The 20,875-nt window shown below is 36.6% G+C and overlaps 1 protein-coding gene across 1 annotated transcript in view; it reads left to right on the top strand.

Moving 5' to 3' along the window:
* Positions 1-20,875, top strand: part of GLRB (glycine receptor beta) — a 94,124-nt gene that overhangs the window by 22,707 nt on the left and 50,542 nt on the right. Inside the window, exons 3-4 of the mRNA XM_055336632.1 lie at positions 15,009-15,115; positions 16,794-16,861. Coding sequence (XP_055192607.1) covers positions 15,009-15,115; positions 16,794-16,861 — 175 coding nt within the window. The remainder of the gene's footprint in view (positions 1-15,008; positions 15,116-16,793; positions 16,862-20,875) is intronic.

The raw sequence follows: 20,875 nt of genomic DNA, 5'->3' as shown, positions 1-20,875 counted from the left end.
TAATTACATAAATAACCTATAATTACTTGAATTTTGTATTAGAAAGGACCACTAAGAGGAGTTAAAAGTTAACATATCAGGAAGTTGAAGTAGGATTCTTTCCAAAGGCCAACAACTAAATAATAGGTGCCAAGAAGCCCCATGTACCAAAATTAGGGAACAGATATCTTACACAAGTCACACCAAAAAAAGTGGCCGAAAACTGGCTTGTGACCTTTAGCTAAACACCTGCCTCGATCTTAACCTCTCAAAGGGTTAAGATTGTAGAGACCAAGTGGGAGAAATTCTTTGGAGAATGTTGCAGGCACAGAGATGAGTGGAAAATGTTTTTTGTTAGTCTCAAATGTAGAAAGAGGCAGAACCATGTCTGCCCCCTGTATTTGGGGAGGCTCCTAGGAGACTGGTGTCTGATTCTCCCTGGAGAAGTCGGAGGCATGGCTGTGACCATCGGCTAGAGGCAGCAGACGGGGAGCTACCAGGACATGGAGATTCACTTTTTGTTCGTCGGGAAGAAGAATACTTGAGTATTTACCATGACTCAGATGTTGGTCATGTGAGAGAAAATGAGAGAAGTAGACAATGACAGTGACAGCAAAGCAAGCAAACAAGTACCAGCTTGATGTTTAAAACCAAGGAACTTTGCCCCAAAGGGCCTGGGAGGGTGCTGGAACCCCAGTAGTGTGCCTGTGATTTGTGGACTTCTGAATCCCTGGACTGAAGGTGGGAATCAGGAGTTGCCAGCTGAAGAAAGGCCATTTCATGGTCATCGAGATGAGAAGTTCTTGAAGATGAGATTTTGAGAGACCCACAAAGACACTGTAAACTAACAAGGCAGGAAAACAGAGCAAAAGCTAGTCCTGTCCCCAGCCCCTTGCTCAAGAAGACTTGGCTAGGGGAGGGAGTGACATTTTTGAATTAAGTTTAGGATTTTTATTATCACCAGGGACTGGGCATCTGAATTATAGGAGTGACAGTTCTAGCACGACCAGAAGTGCCAGTGGAGACTTTTTATTATCAGAGAGTGACTGCAAATGTTAGGAGATCTGCTAGAGATTTCATCCAAGTGTAGTGGAAGTACTAGCTCACAGAGAGGGTTTGGATGGTGTAGGGGGAAAAACAGATTTTTTTTTTTTATCATTTATAATGGAGTCTTCTAGAGTCGAGCTCCCATTCCTTAAGAAGTTACATTGGTTTCCAGACACTGTTTGATAAGAACAAAACAGGCTTATCTTTCATTATCCAGATGCCACCACATATTTTAAGGAAGTAGCTCATCCCACCAAATGACACCCGCACTTGTTGCCTTCGTACCTTGTAGTAGGATTTTTGTCTGGGACACTCATCATTGTCTGACGTGCGTGCCTGCGGATGTGTCAATGAATATATAATTCAAAAGAGATCGTTTCTGCTATCTCACAAATAATCCTGCACCTTAGAAATGCCGCAAAGAGAAGCTGCAAAGAGCAGTTACAGCAGAAACAGATCAATAGCGATGACTTTTCAGCAATTCACTCAGCTCACCCCTGGGTACCAAAGCCCCTTTATAGAAAGGCTCTGCAGTATTTCTTGGTGCTCTTTTCTCTAAAGGGCTCTGAAGCTTGAATGATTTGTGTCAGTTCCCGATTTCTCTCTGGCCTCTCTTAATATCTTGTTTTTAAGTCTTGGTTTGTAGTAGCAAGAAAACCACTTTTACTAGCTCAGTACCACGATCTTCTAGAGACCAGTAGAACTAGAGTCTTGATTTGGAAAATAAGATACATGATTTACAGTATGTGTATATGTAAGAAATCAAAACATTCTATATATTTGCTTAACCAGACCACCTATTAATAAATTTCAACTGGTTTGGACTCCAGTTTTTGTTTTGTTTTTTGTTTTTTTTTTTCTGACTGGGTTGTCTTATTTTGTAAGAGACTTCTCTTCCTTCGCCTATGTCACAAAATAGGTTACAGTGAATTGATATATAACAAAAGTATGAGGTGCTATTCTAAGCTCTTTACTTAAACTGTCTAGTTGAATTCAGAAAACAGGTCTTTCAGGAGGAAATAATTTTCCAGGATTATTAGTCCCCGTGCCTCAATTAGCTTACCGATGAACAGGGATGATAATCCTGGAAAATCACTTCATTCAACATCACTCCTGTGAGATTTCACCCATGTTGTTGGTATAGCAGTAGTTCTCTCCTCCTCATTGCTGTGCTGTATTTAATATGCTGCATTTGTATATTTGTCCAGCTTTCTGTCAAATGAAAGACAAATCCGAAATTAAGTAAGGTTTTATTTGAAAGGATCGTTGCAATAGAGAGAATGCTCTGACTTTAAGATGTGTAAGCATCTCAAAGGTGAGGCAGAAAGGGCTTCTCTTGTATTGCAGCAGTAAAGGAGGCTGGAAGGAAGCAGGCGTTGGGAGCGCAGTGAGCAAGTGGCAACAGTGGACAATCGTTCTTTGCCGTGAGCCAGTTCTTGGAGGGGTGCATTAAGGAGGGTTTGTTCTGCTTTTCACGTGACTGCTTAATCTCAGGGAAATGAGAAAATCAAGGGGCCTGTGGGGGGGAGGGAAGCCTAACCCAGATTGGTTCAAGTGAAGTTGCCAGGCACCTAGTTCAGAGTGATCAGTTGGGACAGACAGTTCAGGTACTCATTTCTGCAAGGAAAAGGGGGAGTTTGGAGGGTTTCTGGTCTTGTCTTAAGTAAACAAGGGGTTAACCATGAGTCTTACCAGGTCATCTGGGGACAGTATCTTTGCAGTAAGGCACTTCCCAGATGCTAATGGGTCGAGGTATTTCCTAATGTCCCAGTGTTCCAGAAGTTCAGGTAAAGTTTGAACATTCCTGTTATTACTGTTGATGAACATTCATAGTGCTTCCAGTTTGGGGTCATTGCTATTTGGGTTTATTAAAGGTGTGTTATGCACATTTTTAGACGTGCATTTGGTGGACATAAGCATATACCAAAGAGTAAAATTTCTGTATCAGAGGGTACGTGTATCTTGAACTTGGGAAGATATGGATGGTTTTCTGCTTATGCTCCAACATGAATGGATGAGAGTTACAGCTGCTCCACATTCATGCCCAAAGTTGATACTATTAGCATCAACTTGAATTTTAGCCGCCTCATGTAGGTATAATGATCCTGCAGTGTGGTTATAATTTCCATTTCCCTGATGATTAACATCATTGAGTGTCTTTTCATATATATGTGGAATTTTTGGCTATCCTCCTTTGCAAAGTGCCATTTCAAGTATTTGCCCACTTAAACAATGTGTTTTTCTTTTTCTTATTGGTAGGTGGAAGTTCTTCATACATTCTAGATAGGATTCTTTGTCAAATGCATGTACTACAAATCTCTAACCTTTCTCGTGCATTTTCGTTTTCTTAATGGTGTCTTTTGATGAATCGAAGTACTTATTTTGAATGAGCTCTGATTTATTGTTGTTAATGCATTTGAGTTTTTTAAACATTTTTCTTTGTTCCAAGGTCTTGAAAATAGTCTATTTTGTTGTTGTTGTTGTTTTCTGAGAGCTTTATTGTTTTATATTTTACATTTAGTTGCCTAATCTCCTTCAGTTTATTTCTGTGTATCATGTGGGGTAGGGTCAAGACTCATTTTTTTAAAAGATTTTATTAATTTGTTCATGAGAGAGAAAGAGAGAGGCAGGCAGAGACACAGGCAGAAGGAGAAGCAGGCTCCGTTCAGGGAGCCCAATGTGGGACTCGATCCCAGGACTCCAGGATCACACCCTGAGCCAAAGGCAGACGCTTAACCATTGAGCAACCCAGGTGTCCTAAGACTCATTTTTAAAAAAGGCATATCCAGGGGATCCCTGGGTGGCTCAGCAGTTTAGTGCCTGCCTTTGGCCTGCCCTTTGGTATATACATACAATCAAGTATACAGTTTTTTAGTCCATTCATCTGTCAGTGGGCATTTAGGTTGTTTCTGTATTGTAGCTGCTGTGAATGCAGTGACTCTGGGAGTGCAGAGTCCCACGTGGGGTTCCCAGCATGGAGCCTGCTTCTCCCTCTGCCTGTGTCTCTGCCTCTCTCTTTCTCTCTGTGTCTATCATGAATAAATAAATAAAATCTGTAAAAAAAAAAAAAAGGCATATCAACTTAATGCAGCACGTTTATTGAACAGGCTATCCTTTCTCTGACTTCCAAACAATAGCTGCACAAATAACTCAATAATCAGCCATTCGATTCAGTTAAAACAAAGGAAACTGATTTTTTACTTTTTTCTTATGCTAAGTTGAGCAATAACTCATTCAAAACTTATTGTATGTATACATCCGGTATAGATTTTCTATTTGTAGAGTTTCCTCTGGAAATTTAAATTGTGTTTAAATTTTTTTTTCATTTTATTGTAGCAAGGACATGTAGCCCTCTTAACAGGTATTTGGGTGTAATACAGTATTATTAAGTATAGACACAGCGTTGAAGAGCAGATCTCTAGAACTTACTCATCTTGCATAACTGAAATTTTATCGTTTGATTAGCAACTCCCCATTTCTTCTCACTGCAGCCAACCAGCATTTTCTTCTTTGCTTCTCTGAGTGTGACTCCTCCAGATATGCCATGTAGGTGGAATCATGCAGTATTTATGCATCTGTGAGCAGCTTATTGCACTTAGCCTAATGTCCTCCAGGCTCACCCTTGTTGCGTGTTGCAGGGTTTCCTTCTCATTAAAGGCTGGATAATACTTTTTTTTTTTTTTTAAGGCTGGATAATACTTGATTGTATGTATATACCACAGTTTTTTAGTCTATTCATCTGTCAGTGGGCATTTAGGTTGTTTCGGTATTGTAGCTTCTGTGAATGCAGTGACTCTGGGAGTGCAGATACAGGGAAGAGCTGGGTTTCTAGCCTACTCGCTGTGCAGCAAGGTGGTGGGGTAGAGCTGTGGTAAGTGCCATGTGCTCGAACAGCTGCTTTGTTCTGGGTAGTCCCCAGGCCCTAGCGTGTGTGTTGGGTCCCATCATTGCCCCAGATGGGCAAGATAGGAGCTGGTCCCTTGGATAGCATCCGGATAGCATATGAGATGTGAGGTCTGACTCTCCCCATCCTCAGGGAGAAGCTGAGAGCTGAGGACACCTCTGGATAGTATTACATTATGCTTTGCTGTGCTAGGGTGGCAAGAAGGTTCTCCACTTTTCCTACTAATTTCATTGCACCTGCTTGGGTGTAGAGGCCTTGACTAGCTTTTGGATCTCTGAAAAGGGAATTGATTTGTGCATTGCTGCCAAGTTGGTATGTCATGAGGGGAAAGTGGGTCCAGACCTTCCTGTCCCATTTTGCTGAAGTCATTCCTAGTCAAAGCCTTCAAAGGATGCTCGCCCTTCCTCCATTTCCTACCCTACCTCTCAATACTCCGCCCATTCCAGTCTGGCTCCTGTGTCTCTCAGCTGAAAAACAGCTCTCCTTTTTGCTAACTCCCGTGGAGGGATTCATTCTTCACCTTAACCTCTCAGTGGCATTTGGTCCCATTAACCAGCCCTTCCATGAAATAGTCTCTCTCAAGTTCTGGGGCCACCACATACTTCTGGATTTCCTTCTTCCTCTTAGGCAATTTATTCTTAAGACAGTTTGTGTTCATTGTTGGTTTATCTTCCTCCATCTGCTCATTAAATGTTGGACTTCCTCAGTTTTTAATTCCATATTCTTTCACTGCAACCTCTCTTTTTAAACAAGTGATTCATTTGACTATTAGAACCATTTGAGGATCTTTTAAAATCCTGATGCTTGGACTTCATCCCAAACTAATTAAATCTGGCGTGGGATGAGGCATCGGTAGTTTGCAGTTTCTCAGGCAAATTTAGTGCACAGCAAAGCTGAGAATCTCTAGACAAATCCATCTGAACCCACACTTTAAAATACTTTTACATCAGAATAACCAACATTTGGGTTTGATTCTTTTTTTTTAAAGATTTTATTTATTCATGAGACACACACACACACACAGAGAGAGAGAGAGAGAGAGAGAGAGAGAGAGAGGCAGAGACGCAGGCAGAGGGAGAAACATGATCCCTGCTAGGAGCCCCATGTGGGACTTGATGCCAGGACTCCAGGATCATGCCCTGGGCCGTAGGCTAAACCCCTGAGCCACCCAGGGATCCCGGGTTTGATTCTTAAGTGCATAACCAGCACATGGTACCATGCATGGCATACAGAAAATGCTCAAAAGCTTTGTTAAATGAATTCAACGAATGACTGAAGCCAGGGAAATATTTAACATTATAGATAATTGAGTGATGATTATGTTTTTATTGTTCTTTAAAAAATTGTATTATTTACTTGATGTTGTAGGTTGAGTTCTCTCTAAGACAGACTATGAGATAAAGATTTCCATGCAGAAAAAGATTGCTGTGGAACAACACTTCTTGGGAAGGAAGAAGCAGGTTCAAACACAGGAGCAATGCAATTGCATTACAGGTGCAGTGCTGAGGCATCTGTCTGGATGCTGCAGGGAGCTCTGAAGCTGGGATGGTCTTTCAAAGTTGTCTCAGTCAATAGGAAGAGACTTGAATGCTTTTGTGTCCCCATATCAAAGTGTTTGGGAAAGGGTTGCCTCTGGGGCAAGACACCTTCCTTCAGCTGAAGGCTATTCTAGAATGACCCAGCTCAGAGCCTTAAGCAGACAGTGTTCCTGGAGGGAGCCTCAGTTCCAAAGGGAGGATGTGGCACCTTAGCATCTGCAACAAGTAGAACCAGATTAGCAACCTAATGGGATCTTAGAGGTCACTTTATATCGACCTTTGATTTAAAGGTGAGAATGCTGAGGCTCAGAGAGGAAAGTGCCCAGCATGATGTAGTAATCTTATAGTCTGGGCCTGGAATGCCAGTCTCTTTACTAGTAGACAAGTGTTTCTTCACTTATACCCACACTTAACTTTACTGTCTGTGTGTGTGGGATCCATCTTATCACCATTTCTCTTAGGCCAGAAGGGAAACATTTTACATTTATGCTCTGTATGGGATATGGCGAGAGGATAAATACAGTTGTAGTTGCAGTAGTAGCAGAGGTAGAGGTATTATTATGGATTTGTATTTGTGAGACCAGGGTGTAGTACTCTTTCTGCACAGTATGGAAAGTAATTGCTCGGTGAATGTTTTGAGGTTTGAGTTTGCTTCCTTATATTATGAGGTTTGTGTCAAATTAGTAAACCAATAAAAAGTAGTGAGAATGTGTCATGTTTTAAACTGTTTGAGAAACATACCATGACAGTTGAAGATCCTTGTAGGATTCATAGGATGAGTAATCTCATATGTGAGAGCAAGTTAAAAAAAAAACACAGCCTTTGATGAGATTGGGAAGTTGCTGGTATCCAGAATCCAACATCTCTGCAGATAGATGTTTCTACTTTGTGAAAAATGTTTTTCTTTGAGCAATGGATGATGTAATTGCATAATTGAAGGTAGACGAGATTTGAAAATGTTTCCACAGGATCCGACAGTTCCTTAAGCCCAACTGAGGGATAAATAAAACGGTTGCTGTGAAACACTGTTCTTAATTACAATTTTTGGCCTGTTAATAACACAGTAGACCCTGCCACACACATGCACCTATACCCATAAACACATTCTTTTCAAATAAATATAAACTAATTAAACTCAACTAATCATGTAAAAGGTATCACTCACTGTATTCATAAACCTTCTGTTCACAGTTTAATCTCTGAAAACAGAATGGAAAATAAATATAGAAGCTGTCAAGAGAGGTAATAACAAGTTATACTGTAATTAGGAAAATAAAAAAACAAATAAAAACCCTCTATAATAACCTTGCAGTTATCTGGATTCATATATAACTACTGACTTAATTTGTTACCTGAATATATAAAGTGTTTGTCTGTGTATGTCTATCTGATTGTCTAGAAGAGTATTTCCACTGCTTTAAAAACCCTCTGTGCTTGCTGATTCATCCTTCTCTCACCCCTGACATTTTTACTCTCTCCATAGTTTTGCCCTTTTCCACAATGTCCTACAGCTGTAGTCATCACATAGTAGCCTTTTCATATTGTCTTATTTCATTTAATAATATGTATTTCTGGTTCCTCTGTATCTTTTCATGGCTTGGTGGGTCATTTATTTTTAGTGCCAAATAATATTCCGTTGTCTAGATGTACCACAATTTATTTATCCATTCATCCACTGCAAGACCAAGTTTGGCAATTATGAATAAAGCTGTTATAAATATTTGTGTGCAGGTTTGTTTGTGTAGACATTAAGTTTTTATACCTTTGGGTAAATACTGAGGAGCCAGATTGCTGGATCATATGGAAAGAGTATGTTTAGTTGTTTTTTTTTTTTTAAGATTTTATTTATTTATTCTTGAGAGAAAGAGGCAGAGACACAGGCAAAGGGAGAAGCAGGCTCCTGCAGGGAGCCCGATATGGGACTCCATCTCAGGACCCCAGATCATGATCTGAGCCGAAGGCAGACGCTCAACCACTGAGCCACCCAGCTGTCCTCAGTGTGTTTAGTTTTGTAAGAAATTGCCACCCTGCCTTTCAAAGTGGCTACACCATTTCTCATTCCCATCAGAGTTCCTATTGTTCCATATCTTCATTTGCATTTGGTGGTATCGGTGTAGTAGGTTTTGGCCATTGTGATAGGTATTTAATGGTACTTCATTGTTGCTTTAATTTACATTTCCCTGAGGCATATGATGTGGAGCATCTTTCCATATGCTTATTTGCCATCTCTATGTCTTCTTTGGTGAGGTATCTGTTAAGGTCTTTGGCCTTCTGCTCTTTTTTTTTTCCTCCTCAAATAAACTTTTTATTTTAGAACAGCTTTAGATCTACAGTAAATCTACCAAAATATAGAGTTCATAAATACTCTGCCGCTAGTTTCTTCTATTATTAACATTTTGCATTAGTAGGATACATGTTTTTACAATTGAAGAGCCAGTGTTGATACACTATTATTAACTAAAGTCCATGCTTTATTCAGGTTTCCTTAGTTTTTACCCAATGTCCTTTTTCTGTTCCAGGATCCCATTCAGCATATTCTATTACATCTAGGCTTCATGTCTCCTTAGGCTCCTGTTGGCTGTGGCAGTTTCTCAGACCTTCGTTTTTTTACATGACCGTGACAGTTTTAAGGAGTACTAGCCAGGTATTTTGTAAAATGTCAGATTTGTCTGATGTTTCTCTCAGGATTAGACTGGAGTTATGGGTTTTGGGGAGGAAGGTCACAGGATTCAATGCCATTCTCATCACATTTTATTAAGGGTACATAAAATCAACATGACAACACTATTAAGGTTAACCTTGATCATCTGGCTAGGGTAGTATTGTCAGGTTTCTCTGCAGTAAAGTCACTCTCTTCCCCCTTCCCATAGTCTAATCTTTGGAAGGAAGTCACTGTGCACAGCGCATGGACTAAGGAGTACAGAGTTATGCTCCACCAATTAAGAATAGGGGATCTCTTTGAAATTCAAATTATTTGGATTTCTGCAAGGAAGAATTGTCTCTTCTCCTCCACTTGTTTATTTATTTAATCATTTATTTGCATCCATATGGACTCATGGTTTTTATGGTATAGTTTAGAGTATAACCCAGTATGAGTTTATTTAATTGCTTAAATCACTCAGATTTGAACATCTGGGAAATCTTTCCATTGGCTTCTGTGTCCCTTTGACCCACTCTCAGTGTGTCTTTTTGAGCTTACTCTCAGTCACGACAGGATATCTGATCTTTGTTTTATTCTTCATTTCCTCTCATTTTAGATGAGGATACAAGCATTTGTTGCTACCTACAACCTGAGGTATTCAGATCCAGGATCCCTCAGCATTGTAAACTTTGTGTGCATTTTTCAGGGAAGAAGATAGATTTTACCAGATTCTTAGTGTTGTTTATAACCTAAAAAGAGGTAAAGAATCACTGCCTTTGAGTAAAGAGGAGAAATAATACAACCTACACATTTTATGTACCTTTTTCTTTCCATTCTGCTCTGTGCTTGCCTTAGTTTGTGTCCGGCTGGAAGCTTTGCAGCTCCCACACCCAGATTACTCATGCTGGCATATACTACAACTGCTTTCAGGTCTGCAAAGAACTTTGACCATTGTTGTTGCATTTATCACTCTATAAAAACAAAATCATTCCGTTGGACTCAGATTCCTGATTGGGGAGAAGATGTTGAGTTCATGTGCTCGTACACACCTGTTTTGAAGTGGAACTGTGCAGTAAAGGGTCCTGTAGAAATAAGACTGCTCTACAGTTAATGGAAAACTGAGTTTCCCCTTTGGAAAGAAATTTCTGGATTTTTCCTTTAGTGCTGGAAAACATTACATCATCCAGCTATAGAGCCTGGTACATTCCTTGCATAACTTCACATATTAGTAATGACATCGGTTCAAGTTTAGGCAAGTGAACAAAAGAAGCCTGGTTGTAAAAAGGCTTTTGATATAAAACATTATTTTCTCTAGTCATTTGATCACTTTGCCTGACTAAAGTAAGTTATTGTCTTAAATTAATATCACATTTCTATGGAATAAATTCTGTTTTATAATAATAATAGAACTGTTGAAAAAACAATAGAACTGTCGATTTCTTGAAATAAAACAAAATGGCATAGTCAAATGCATAAAATATTGGATTGAGATTCAGAATATAAAGACTAACAATGAAATATGCAGTGTGTGACCTAATCAAATGCATTTAACTCTTCTTATCCTTGCTTATTTTGTGTAAATAGTACTAGGCATTTTCCCAAATTACAAAGTCTATATAGCACAGTGCAAAGAAAAAATGCAAATTCTTGCAGCTCTCTGGCAGAAAGTGCTGTAGCTTTTAGACTGTTAAAATACATTTTAAGATGTAGAGATGAATTTAATTTTTTTTTTAGTATTGACTGAGCAAAAAAAAATATTCCTACTGTTTTCAGGAAGGAAAAACCCCTGATTTCATGCATGTGAATATGAATTAAATGGGATTTCACTTAAATTTTAAAATGTCTTTGAATTTCTAATATAAAGAAAGGTGAACTACTAATTGATACTCCTATCGGGTTAACTATAGCAGACATGAAAATATATATTGATACAAATAAGAATAAAAGAAAGAGGCTATAATGTTTTTGATATATTCCTTTTTTTTTTTAACTTGAATAAGTCTTTGTTGACCAACATTATTTTTTTATGGTTGTTAATAAACAAGATTTTTTGTTGCATTTTATTTTTATTTTCATTTATTATTATTTAAGCTTTGGAAAGAATGAAAAACATTTGGGGATGTCTGGATGGAAGAGGTACTCTGATGAGTTATAGAAAGAGCAAATTTAGATTTTCCAGGACTAATAATTTTTAAAACTAGTAAGACTAATTAATAGAAACTCAGAATGTATATATTACACACACACACATCTATATATACACACATTTATATAATATATATATATATATATATATATATATATATATATATATATATCCTAAAGCACTATATGGATGGATGGTGATAAAATAGGTAATATTTCACTTCCATCATGGCAAGTTTGTGGTGAAATGGTAACTAGGAATCCAGATTACCAGATTTCATTATTAACTCTACCACCTTAGGATACTCTCTTCATCTTGCTGTCTTAGTTTCTGTGTGTACCATGTACTCTGTTGCTCCGTTAACTCACCTACTGCGTGCTCTTCTACCAATCAGGATTTTTCTCTTTCTTTCCACTGAAGAACAGCTCTCTGGGTGGTTAATAGTCTCTCCTATTTTATCAAGGGAGTGTCTGTGATAATTAAATGAAAGACATGATAGTTGATTCCTCAATATCCATTTCATTCTGGACTACTGATATGAGCCAATCATGATTTTTTTTCTTTTTTCTCCTTGCCAGTGATGGCCATTTTTTTTTTTTTTTTTTCTCCTCGGGTGAGTAATGGCCAATGCCGGGAAGCTTCTGAAGAAAACAAAAGAACAACAAAAATAATCGTTATTCTAAGAGGACACCTCAGGAAGAAATAAATGCCCTTCACCTGGATGTGATGTGTGGAACCACTCCTGCTTTAGTGCCCACAGACATCCTGAGGTTGAAGTCAACTTAGAGCTGAGCAGATAGAGGGTGCCTGGGTTGCTCAGTGGGTTGAACATTTGACTCTTGATTTCACCTCAGGCCTTAATCTCAGGGTTGTGAGATAGAGCCCCAAATTGGGCTCAGTACTGGGCATGGAGCCTGCTTAGGATTCTCTATTGCTCTCCCTGTGTAGCCCCCCCCCCGCCCGCCCCCTGCTCTCTCTAAAATAAATAAATAAATCTTAAAAAAAAAGTAGAACTGGAGATGGAATGTATTTGAGATAGTGTGTTTTTCAGCTATACAACTAGTATATGAAATCACAAAAATATAGAAGCCATGATTCCCACAAAAATCATGCTGTCAGGCAGCCTGGGTGGCTCAGCGGTTTAGCGCCACCTTCAGCCCAGGGCCTGATCCTGGAGTTCTGGGATTGAGTCCCAGGTCAGGCACCTTGCATGGAGCCTGCTTCTCCCTCTACCTGTGTCTCTGCCTCTCTCTCTCTCTCTCTCTCTCAAGAATAAATAAATAAATAAAATCTTTAAAAAAATCATGCTGTCTACATTCAGTCTAGTAATATATACACAGATATGAAAAAAGCTGTAATACAATTGCCAAACAGTATATTTATGTTTGTCTTCACTAGAACACAATGAGAACAGAATGAGGCAGGATTTTAGGAAGACAATCTTAAAGGACAGGCTGGGTTTAGATTAATTCAATAAGTGGAAGTTACAATATTCCAGGAAGGGGGATTTATTCTGAACCAGTAAATGGAAGAAGGACAAAATTTGGTAGTGAGGTGCAAGGACTAGAAAGTCAGTTTGACTGACACAACTTACAGTCATAGGAGAGGAAAGATTTTTTTCCCTTCTATCCTCGATAGCTAGGCCTATGAAACAAATCACAACAGGCATATTAACAGGAGAAAAATACACAAATTATTATTTTTAATTATCACATTCACAGGGGCATCAGAGCAAAAAAAAAAAAAAAGTGAATATCCAAAGAGTAGTGAGATTTAAGAGCTTATATTGTGACTTAATAGAGAAAGGGGAGAAGCATGTGTGCCTCTTAAGGGAGAGTATGGGATTTTTAGGAAAGATGAGTGGGCCTTTAGAAGAATAGATGGGAGGTATGATAGTTTGTGACAAAGTTTGTTTGGGTGTCCTCTCCTGTGATAAGAGTCCATCTTCTTCAGTTGATAAAACTAACAGGAAGGAGGGTGATTTATGACAATTTCTTTTGAAGGATCTGTCCGTAGGCAGATAGGAGTTCAGAAAAAGCCTCTCCCACATTCGCTCTTTTTCAAGTGGCTTTAACTCAAAATAATCCATGTGCCAAAGAGACATCTTCCACAGCTGGAAGAAAAAGATCAGGCTGGAAAGTTCTCTACCCACCAAAATTAGGGTTAATTGTTTTTATGTTGTCTGATTATTTCATTGCTTAGAAGGAATGTACTGTAAAGAATTTTACATCAAGAGACACAATAATGCAGTCCTTAATTGATCCAGTACAAGTGTATTTTGTAATCAATCAATTCTGTTTTCCTCCGCTGAATGAGAAATCTTGTAGATGGGTTTGAACACTAATTTGCATCCTAATATCCAATTTTCCCACATACTCTCATTCTCTTTAGAGTTTTCAATCTTTTGAAAAGAGATGACAATTGGCTCTAGGGAGGTTACAATTTCACCTGAAATGAAATGGAAAATCTTATTACCAGTCCCCAAGTCCCTGTAGCTGTGATAAGGCCATGAGAAGCAATTTTTAAAAATCCATATAATCTCCTGCATCTTTAGGAGGTTTAACTGATTATCATGTTTTCCTTTAATATTTTGGACTCTGATATCTACTTGAAAAGATTGTATCAGTTTACAGTATTTTTTTATTTTTATAAATTCCTTTATATCAGTAACATCTCACCTCCAGTGGTCGTCATATCTTATCGGCAGATTGTATGATAATTAACTCAGAACAGAGTTGCCTGATAGGGCTGAGCTTTCAAAACAAAGCAATTACTTCTAAGTTTGCTTTATATAAATTAATACTGCTTTTGAAATTGACACTTTCAACATATCAATACAGAATAAAATAGTGCTGGATACTCCAAGTAATTTTAAACTTCCTTGTGATGGTCATGGATTTTGTGTGTGTGTGTGTGTGTGTGTTAGGACAATAATTATATAAGACTTTATGAGTGGTAAACTGAAACAAACAGTAAACAATTAAACATTTTTCACTGGATTCCAAGGAGGTGTGTTTTTTGCTTGTGCTTTTAAGTTCTTTCAAACAGTACCAATTTGGTCAAAATTCATTCTTTGAGGTTAATTAAAATAGAAAAATATGGCATATGTAGAAAAGAAAGAGATAGTTGTATCTTGTAGCTCTGTATTTTCATTGTTTAATTGATCTGGTAATAGAAAAACTTCTTTTACCACACCCCCTTCTCCCCAACATATTGAACTCAATAAGGACATTCATTGGTTATTTCTTGGGCAAAACCACTTTATAAATGTCAGCATGATAGTTTAATCAATTGTTAGATTGTCTCTCTGGCCATATCCTCTTATAGTATTCACATACTCCTTCGTTTAGGCAGAGGTTAATATACATTATTAAAAACCTATTTTTTGCAGGTTTTTTTTCCCTCTTATCTCATTGTCTGCACGCTCTTTGTGCCTTTTTACATTTTGATTGCAGATTGCTTCTGAACAAGTAAGATGTCTGCTCAGTTTTATTTAAAAGAAAGTAACAGTATTTAGGACATTGTTTCATGAATTTGGAAAATTAAGTGCTAAAATATTTTTTTTATTTTTTATGACAACTATCTTTTGGGTGACAATGTCTACTATTTTGATTTACTTCTGTTTGGAAAAGCCATGCTATAGTTGTGAATTTGTCACAAAAAGCGTCTTTTCTCCATGGAAAATTACCCATTTCTAATGCTGGCTATTTCTAAATGCTTACCAGACCTTTGTTTTGTTTTCTTCTCTTACAGCCAGCAGTCAGCAGAGGACCTTGCCCGAGTACCTGCCAACTCCACTAGCAATATCTTGAATAGGCTATTGGTCAGTTATGATCCCAGGATAAGACCAAATTTTAAAGGTTTGTTTCTTACTCCCCCCATCTTCAATCTTTGCAGTTTAAAAAATTATGTGTATAAAATTGTTTAGTTGTGATATTCAAAACAATAAGGAGTCAAGTTGGCGTGTTACTGTCCTGTGATGTGCTTAGATTTAGAACAATTTAGTGACAAAGATATTCAAAGACAAGCCAAATATTAGTTTTAATAGTTTCATATGGTTCCCAGTTAAAAGTACAAAAATAGGTATATTATGAATTAGATTAACCTCTTTCACAGGTTTGCTAAGCACTTAGTATTTCTAACCTTAGTGATTTAAATTTCAAGCTCTGGACACAGATCTGGCTTTCATTCACAGACGACAAAGTTATATTTGTAGAATAGCCATGTACTCATTAGGGATAGACAATAATAGTTCTGATATGTATTCATTCTTTTAAAATTTTTGTTAGCATTTCACATTGATAAAAATTTTCCTCTACTCTTTTGCTGAAAAAGATGGCCATATGGTTTTTTAAATCATGTTAACTTTGTGAATAAAAGCAACTGTGTTTTCTACAACATAGATCATTTCTCCTCTAACAGAATATTACTATTTATTACACCTTTCAAGAACCAAAACCATACTTGCAATAAAAGTCACAAGAAGATTATATAGTTGTGCAAATTTTCTTTCTTTTCTTTTTTTTCTTTTTTGTTCTCTTAATGAGTTAGGAAAAGCTATATGAAAAAAATCTCTAGAAAACTGTAATCCTTATTGCTGGCTGAAGATAGGTATTAATGTAGATCAGAAACATTATAAGGTTTGATATTTTTTTCTTCTTTCTTTACAGAAAAAAAAAATGTCTGCAGCTGTTTCTAGTCAACTGAAGTTATACAACTATGTTGTAAAAACAGGGTTTTTTGTTCATTACCAGAACCTATTCAGTTACTTTCAACAACAGCCATGGTCTGGGTTGTCACATGTCTACCATATATTGATTCACCACCTGTTTTTCATCAGTCAGTGGTTATGTGGCTAAAAGGCTAACTTCACATTTTCCCTTTGTTAGCCTAACCAGCAGCCCCACAACGAATAAAAAAAAAGAAAAAAAAAAAAAAAAGCAAGAAAGAAAGAAATTTGCAACATTATACCTTAATTCTCACTCCATGAACTTTCAAATTATTTTCCAACAGGTCAGGCAAAAATCTTTATAATGGTTCTGTTATGTCTGGTTAACTTTGCATATTCATAAATTAAAAATAAAAATATAGTCATTGTAAGTAAAATATATTGAATACTGCTTTACTACTTAAAGATTAGAAATGATTATAAAAATGTAAAACTTAAAACACATAAACTTTTAAAGAATATTGTACATTTTCTTAAGGTAAATGCCTTAGCTCAATTTAAGATTTCTTTAAAGGTAAGCATATTTACTCAGAGTCTCAACAATTTAAGAGATAAATATTTCTGAATAAATAACATGAGGAAATACAACTTAACTCATTCTTTATTTTTATTATGATCCCTTATTTAGAAAAATAAGTTAATAGCAACTGTGAGCAGGGAATGCTGAGACAATAGTTTTAAAGTTTTACATCCTATGTGGATTGGAAAAAGTATAAAATCAAGTTTATAAACCATAAAAATATGAAAATTCTGACCAAGTTTTTCATAGCTATTAAATCTATTCTTATTTTTTCTTTTTTAATTTGTAGGCATTCCTGTAGATGTAGTAGTCAACATTTTTATCAACAGTTTTGGATCCATTCAGGAGACAACAATGGTAAGATTACAGGCAGTTTTATAGTTTTATTTATCAAAATTTTAACTAGAGAATAGTGAAAGTAATAGTGAAAATGAAAAATAAGGAATAACTCTAAGGTGGATGCCTGGGTCGCTCAGAGGTTGAGCATCTGCCTTCAGCTTAGGGTGTGATCCCAGGGTCCTGGGAATAAGCCCATATCAAGCTCCTCACAGGGAGCTTGCTTTTCCCTCTGCTTATGTCTTTGCCTCTCTTTCTATGTCTCTCATGAATAAATAAATAAAATCTTTAAAAGAAAAAAAGGAGTAACTCTAAGGAAAAATGCATACTTTCTTCTAATATGAAATATCCAACTTCCAAGGTGTGTTACATTAGTGATTTCAGTGTCTATATAATTTTGCAATTCAAATGTAGCCTTAATGCCAACTGAAACTTATAGACTTGAAAGAATTAATATACTCACTCTGAACAACTAATTGGGTAACATTTGGGAAAAGTATGTATGCAATGAATATTCTGGAGCAATGTTTATTTCCTAGTATACTTATATGTATGAACATTAAAACATATTTACGTGTTCATGGTTTATTTTTCTCCTAGTTTCCTGGGGAGAAATTCTGTATGTCCTCTTTTATGTTAATATTGTGATGTTTGGATTGAGAACCATAAAAAGCAAAGAGGGAAATTAAGTTTTATAAGATATGGCAACAGAGCTCCCTAAAAAAATTATGTAACAAGGGGGAAGGTCAAGGAAAGGCAAAAAGAGAAGTGTGAGAAGATATGACAGGCAGGCTCCTGTCTTGAACAGAAAAGGGGTTGGAAGGAGTGGCTGCTATCTGTGATGGGTTGGACTGCAGGGACAAAGTCTTCTATAAAGTAACGATTTTATTAGTAGGTTACTAATTAGTACATTAGCAGATTTTTTGAATGATGTGTGATGTAATTACCCCTCAGCTTCTTAAAAGACATTCAATAAAATCTACTTGCTGTTTGATGTTTTAGAATATTAGATTTTGTGCCCTTTATGAAAGACTACATGCTGAAATGATACTTCAAGTGTTTTTTTTTTTTGAGATACTTATATTTTATTAATAATATACATTTTGGGGGGCACCTGGGTGGCTCAGTGGTTGAGCTTCTGCCTTTGGCATAGGTTGTGGTTCTGGGGTCCTGGGATCAAGTCCCACATTAGGCTCCTTGGAGGGAGCCTGCTTCTCCTTCTGCCTGTGTCTCTGCTTCTCTCTGTGTGTCTCTCATGAATAATTAAAATCTTTAAAAAAAATAATATACCTTTGGATTGAAAGCCTAGTAATGGATAGGGCACAGTATAATGTTTCAGGGAATATCTCAGGCTAGAGAAAGAATAACTTAAAATATTTATTCCTTTATTCCTCATGGAAGCATAATGTGTTATAAAAGCACCCAAATATTGCATTTAATTTATGACACTTGTTTTTGTATCTAATTGCCATGAGAATGTTATTTTTTGTAGAAGCATATAGTAGTAGCCCTTGAATAATTGATTTTCTTACTGTGTAAATTTTTTAAGGGAATTATTCAAAAGAAGATTTTAGAGTCAAATTCATTTACTTCCAGTGACTTTTTAGTTCACCTAAATGACAGGAACATCTAGATCACCAGAAGACAGCTCTGGAGTAAGAAACAGACTACCATATAGCACTCAGGAGACAAGTGTAGCACTTGTGAACTGAAAATGTGGTTAGTCTATCTAAGCACTTAACTTTGCAGTTAGAGATGTCATTTTCTGAAGGTGAAACTTTAAGGGAGTCTGTTTCATCTCTGTACTCTTCTGTGTGACCTCTTTAGTCTTTTATGTCATCATTACACTACTCCTATATCATCCCTGAAAGATGTTCTGGCCTTTTGGAAATGTTCCTACTCTATCCTGCATTTGGGGACAGCTAATGCAAGGATATTTTTTCTCATTTGCATAAAGGCTACCCATGTGTCCCAGCTCAGTAGGTATCATTAATATATCTCTTCTTTAGTAATCATTGAATGCCTTCCAAATGTCAGACACCTAAGCTCCCCAGGTCGCATCAGTAGTTACTTGATTCTATCAGGTTAAAAACACCGGGAAGATGCTGGAAAAGGCAGAAGAACTTTCTTACAGATTATTTGAGGGTTATAATGAAATATTGCATATTTATAACATAGTCTCATATTGTCCTCCCGCAGGGATTCATCATTGCAGCTAGCCCAGAGTACTTACTGCTGGGACCAGATTCAACTGATTCTCATCAGAGAGTCTTTGTCCCTGCTATTTATCCTTGATTTCCATCTCTTATCTTCTAATCAGAGCCTTTTATGGCTGCTCTGACTCACTTTGTGCCTTCTTTTCAATCCAGGTCTTTCATCTCTATCACTTGTTACTTAAATCTGATAGCTTCTTTACTGTAATTAAACTATCTTTGTGTGTTTTTCTCTTATTCCCTAATGGACTGTAAATCTTTTAAAATCAGGAATAGTGTATCCCACTTCTTCATTTTCCATAAAGTACAGCAGATGAAAGGTGCTCTATAAATGATAAACATATAAATAAATAATTTCTGTGTTAGCTAATATTGATTGAATAAATGAAAAACAAATTCTCCCATTTGCCTAGCACAAACTGAGTCAAAGTAGCCATAATACAATTGACAGGGGAAATTTAAATATGGACTCACGTTGATCATTTATTTGGTTAAAAAACAGACTAAATAATGTTATTATTGTAGAGTGTTAATTTTGGAAATTTTAGAGACCTTTATCCAGCGGAGCCAAATTATTTATGTTTGCTATTTCTTTTTCTGAAATAACCTGGATGAAAATCAATCTGCCTTTCACTTTATGTTGTGTGAATAGCCTAAAGTTTCATTCATCGAATAGACTTAAATATTTTACTTTATTGTAATTATCATTTTTTGCTTTCAACAATGTTTATTTTGTACATTGCCATAAAACAGTTTCCTAGACATGTCTTTTGAGTCTATTATATTTTATAGATTTGCTCAGTATTTTCAAAAAACAGTCCCTCATACCTGTTCTTTCCTAATTAAGAAAGTCACAAGCTGTTATCGGTATATAAGATAACATTAAGATGTCATCTAAGGGAAAAAAAAAAGACCTAAGAAAAAAATTTGTTCTTTATTCCCTGATACGAACACTGGTCAAGAATAATGATGATGAACTCAGTAGAGTAATTTAAAGGGTATACACGTATGGAGAAGATGAAAGAATATTTCTTTTTTTTTTTCCCTTCCAATCACCCACAGTGGGGTTACTTTATTATTATTTTTTTAGCTTTATTGAGGTATAATTGACAAAATTGTAAGAAATTTAAAATGTACATGATGATTTGGTATATGTCTACATTGTGAAAGGAATCTCCTCATCAAGTTAATAAACACATCATCACCTCACATATTAATCTTATTTTTAAAAAAAAATTGGTGAGAACAATTTAAGTTCTATTCTCTTAGCAAATTTCAGGTATACAGTGTTATCAACTGTAGTCACTATGTTATACATTAGATCCTGACTTTATTCTGACCTTATTCATCTTAAACTGAAAGTTTGTACTTTTCTACCAACTTCTCCCTGTTTCCCACACCCCCAAACCCGACAACCAGTTTTCTACTGCTTCTCTGCCCTCCAGGCTCATTCATGCTGTTGCAAATGACAGGATTTCCCTCTTTTAAGAGTGAGTGATATTCCATTATATAGATATAGATGATATAGATGTAGATATAGATATATAGATATAGATATAGATATAGATATAGATATAGATATAGATAGATACACACACACAAACACACCACATTTTCTTGATCCATTTATCCATTGATGGACATAGGTTGATTCTATTCTTTGGCTATTGGAATAATGTTGCAAGGAACATGGAAACACAGATATCTGCATGATTGTGGTTTCGTTTCTTTTGGATATATACCCAGAAGTGCGATTACTGAATCATATGGTTGTTCTATTCTTAATTTCTTGAGGAAACTCCATACTCTTTTCCATAGTGGT

This window comes from Nyctereutes procyonoides, unplaced genomic scaffold (assembly GCF_905146905.1).
Source record: "Nyctereutes procyonoides isolate TBG_1078 unplaced genomic scaffold, NYPRO_anot_genome, whole genome shotgun sequence".
NCBI classification, from domain to species: domain Eukaryota; kingdom Metazoa; phylum Chordata; class Mammalia; order Carnivora; family Canidae; genus Nyctereutes; species Nyctereutes procyonoides.
Note: the sequence above shows the minus strand (reverse complement) of the source record. Positions and strands in the feature narration are given on the sequence as shown.